A 4,202-nucleotide genomic window follows, 5' to 3' on the forward strand; every position below is an offset into this window, starting at 1 on the left:
TGTTATTGTTGTTGCTAAGTCAGCAAGCTGACCAAATCATTAGCATTGCCAGACGAAATGCTGAGCAGCTTTTTGTCTGTCTTTACGTTCTGAGTTCAAATTCCACCAGTGTTGACTTTGCCTTTCATCTTTTTGGGGTTGCTGAAGTAAGCACCACTTGAGCACTGGAGTCGAGATAACCAACTTACTCCGCTCCCCTGAAACTACTCTCCTCATACCAGAAATTCAACCCATTATTGTTAAGGTGGCAAGCTGACAGAATCATTAGCATGCTGGGCAAAATGCTTCATCATATTTCATCCATATTTATGTTTTGAGTTCAAATTCCACCAGGGTTGACTTTGCCTTTCATCCTTTTTGGGTCAATGAAATAAGTGCCAGTTGAGCATTGGGGGGTCACCCTGAAATTTCTGGCCTTGTGCCAAAAGTTGAAGCTATTATTATAATTATTATTATTAGTATAATTATTTTTATTATTATTATTGTTGTTGTTGCTGATTTTGATATTTTATGTTTATCATCTAGGCATACACTATTGATAACCGAAACATTGAAGCTTTGCTCTTAAAGGGTTTTGCATTGCTTGAGCTAAAGAAGATGCAAGATGCTGCATCACATTTTAGGGAAGCCATCACGCTGGCCCCATACAGATTTGAAGCGCACAAAGGTAAATTTCAGTCTTCTCTTTTTCATGAAAGGTCAAGCTGTGTGTGTGTGTGTAAGTTAGTATGTATATGGCTGTTTTTATATACACCTTGATCAGACCTAATTCATATCAAGTGTATGTGTGTGTGTGTATAAATATATGTATATATAGGCATAATAAGAAGCTTGCTTCCCAACAACATGATTCTGTGAAACTTAGGCAAGTGTCTTCTACTATTATAGCCTTAGGCCAATGAAAACCTTGTGAGTTGATTTGGTAGACGGAAACTGAAAGAAGCCCATCATATATCTATGATTGTGTGTCTGTGTTTGTCCCCCCCACCCCACCGTCGCTTGACAACCGATACTAGTGTGTTTACATCCCCGTAACTTAGCAGTTCAGCAAAAGAAACCAAAAGAGTAAGTACTAGGCTTACAAAGAATAAGTCGTAGGGTCGATTTCTTTGACATGGTCATAGTCAGATGGCTGAAACACATAACAGAATATGTGCATGACTAGCATAAAGAAATTTGCTTTCAGTGTAATCCCACTGTAGAGCATCTGGGACAAGTGTCTTCCACTAAAACCTCTGGTATTTTTATATATGTATGTATGTGTGTATATATATATATATATTTATATATACATGTTTTATTAGTTTCAGCTCAAAGCTGTGGCCATGCTGGGGCATTGCCTTTTTGCTACACTGTTATTATTGAGAGCCTCCTCTGATATGTGGTGTTCGGTGAATAAGGGAATTTGATGTCGCTACCCTCATTTGCACCTCCTGCCGTAAGGTAGGTTCATCTGGGACTCTCAACAGGAAAAGGTCCAATTTTGATTTGAAAACACCTACACTCACTTTGTTTAGGTCCCTTTAGCTCTTTGGGAGAATATTAAAAAGCTGTGGGACCCTGAAACCCAGGCTGTTGCCGTAACTGGTCCTGAAGCGCAATGGCATTGCTGGAATCTTTCCCACTGTGCAGTGATGACCCATTCTGGCCTTTGCATAGCTTTCAATGCCAAAATTTACCACAGTCCCTTCCAGGATCTTCCAGATGTATATTACTGCATACCTCTCCCGCCTTCGCTCCAAGGAGTAGAGTCTTAGCTGTTTCAGCCTTTCCCAGTAGTTGAGCTGTTGCAATGAGACGATCTTCTTTGTGAAGCTTTGTTGGATTGCTTCAAGGTCTGCTATTAATTTTTGCACTGTGGGGTGACCATAGCTGGGAGCAGAAGTCCGGGCAGCTGAGGACGAATGTCTTTCAGAGGACTGTCATGGTTTCCTTATCTCTGGTTCTGAATGTTCTTAGGATCCATCCAGCCAGTCGTCTGCACTCTGTCGCCATCCTGGCAATGTGCACTTGGAAAGAGGTATCATCACTCATGTCAATACCCAGGTCCTGCACTGATTTAGGCTCTGGGATTTAAATTCCCTGTGGATCAGTGTACCCTGTAAGTTTCATATTCAGTTTTGGACGCTGGTAGCACAGGGCTTGGAATTTTTCAGCATTAAACTGCATATTATTATCCTCAGCCCATCTGTAAATTGAGTCCAACTCCTGCTGCAGGTGTGCAACATCGCTGGGGTTCTGTATTTTCTGCGAGACTTTTGTATCATCTGCATAGCTAGCAAGGGTGACTATCCAGGCAGTTGAGGGCATATCTGAGAGGGCCACTATGAAAAGCAGTGGTTCCAAGACAATGCCCTGTGGAACTGTTTTCTTTGCGGTGGCTCTATTGGCCACTACTGCCTGACTTCTATCTTTCAGAAAGTCATGTAACCACTCTCCAAGTTTTCCAGCTATGCCAAGATCACACAGTTTGTGGTATATCATACCATGATCCACTTTATCAAAAGCTTTTGCAAAGTGATGGTATATTACGTCCACATTTGAGTTGTTGAGTAACTGCCTCGACACCCAGTCATAATGTTGTAAGAGCTGGGTCAGGCAGCTCCTACCTGGTCGAAAGCCATGCGGGTATCACTCAGCAAATCGTTTTCTTCAAGGAATGCAATTAGCTTCCCTCTGACTATTCATTCTATGACTTTGCTGATGTGTGAAGTCAGAGAAATAAGCCTATAATTTTTGGCATCTGCTCTGCTTCCTCCTTTATGGATTGGGCATATTATTCCCTCCTTTGGTTTGCTTGGCAGCATACCATTTGCCAGAAAACTCTGGAAGAGAATCTGTAGTGATTTTGCCAGAGCATGCTTACACAATTTGAGGAGGATTGCTGGGAAACCATCAGGGCCAGCAGTTGAGTTTGCATCCACCTCATCTGTGGCTAATATTATATCATCTTCGCTAATGTAGGACCTTGTTTGGCCCTGCCGGGATTTGAAACTAAATCCACTCACCTGTTGCTTGCAAAGACAGCAGGAAATTTCTTTGTCCTATCAAGAGTGATTGATGTCTTTCCACTTGATCCGTGACCTCGCTGAGGTGGATGTCAACAGAGAAAATATTGACTTCTATAAAGTGGAAAAAACATAAATGGAAGGAAAAAAGTTCATAAATATTTTGATGTAAACGTGAATAGCTGTTACATGGTAGCAAGGCATGCTAGAAATAGCAGCCAAATCTTTCTTTTCTGGGAAAAGGAGCCGTTTAGGCGTGATTTTGATGTCACATTCATTGAAAGCATGCAAAATAACCTGGAAAAGAAAAATAGACCCATGAAACAAAACTCCTTTGGTGAGAAACTTCAAGGTCCCCACCACCTCTCCCACCTTTCTTTTCCGGAAAAAAGTGGCTTTCGGCGGGTTTGAAAGTCAGATACATTGAGTGCGCTCAAAAAAACTGTGGAAAAAAATATTTACCGAAAGAATAAGATCTTGTACCAATTATACCTGTATTTTGATTAATTCAAATTAATGTACCTCATCTTGAAAAGTGGCAAAATCTTTGTCGGTTGCCATCTGGGATAATTTTAGCAACAAATCAAACAGGTAAGATGTATCACGAATTTCAATTTTTTTTGTTCATCCATAATGTTATTGCTTTTACACCTGTTAGTTAAATTTATCTGCCCATAAAAGTCATACTCAGCAAGATCAACTAAAATTACATAACTATAAACCAGTGGTATATAAAGCACTCACTGACAAAATTTCAAATTTGTATGTAAAAAATTTACAAAGTTACAAGCAAATATTGTGGACACCCCTCTTGAACCTGAATAATTCAAAATAATGTGAACAAATAAGCATTACATTTGACAGGTTGACATGAACACAAAGATGTTTTTAAGTGTTTTTTTTTTCTTTCTTACACACTTACATAACACAGACTTGCTCAGTTGGAACTACACATGTGTTACTTTGACATCATCATTTCATAAAATTTGTTTATGAGGAGAAAAATATTGGAAAATATCAACAGATGTGTGAGTTAGAAAGGAACAAAGAGGGAAGTTTCGGGATGTATTAGAAACAACAGCCAGAGCTCCCTTAAATCACACATTTTCCTCTGAAATTATTATCATTTCTTTATTAAACTGAAAATGTTTCTCTAGTGGGGTTTAAGTGCATAATGGGAAAGAAATGGCCAAA

The 4,202-nt window shown here is 39.7% G+C and overlaps 1 protein-coding gene across 2 annotated transcripts in view; it reads left to right on the top strand.

Moving 5' to 3' along the window:
- LOC106872325 (anaphase-promoting complex subunit 7) overlaps window positions 1-4,202 on the top strand; it is a 50,041-nt gene that overhangs the window by 25,203 nt on the left and 20,636 nt on the right. For both annotated transcript variants that reach the window (XM_014919272.2, XM_014919271.2), the window contains exon 12: window positions 526-667. In XM_014919272.2, the coding sequence (XP_014774758.1) occupies window positions 526-667 (142 nt within the window). The remainder of the gene's footprint in view (window positions 1-525; window positions 668-4,202) is intronic.

Source organism: Octopus bimaculoides, chromosome 28, assembly GCF_001194135.2.
Source record: "Octopus bimaculoides isolate UCB-OBI-ISO-001 chromosome 28, ASM119413v2, whole genome shotgun sequence".
Classification (NCBI taxonomy): domain Eukaryota; kingdom Metazoa; phylum Mollusca; class Cephalopoda; order Octopoda; family Octopodidae; genus Octopus; species Octopus bimaculoides.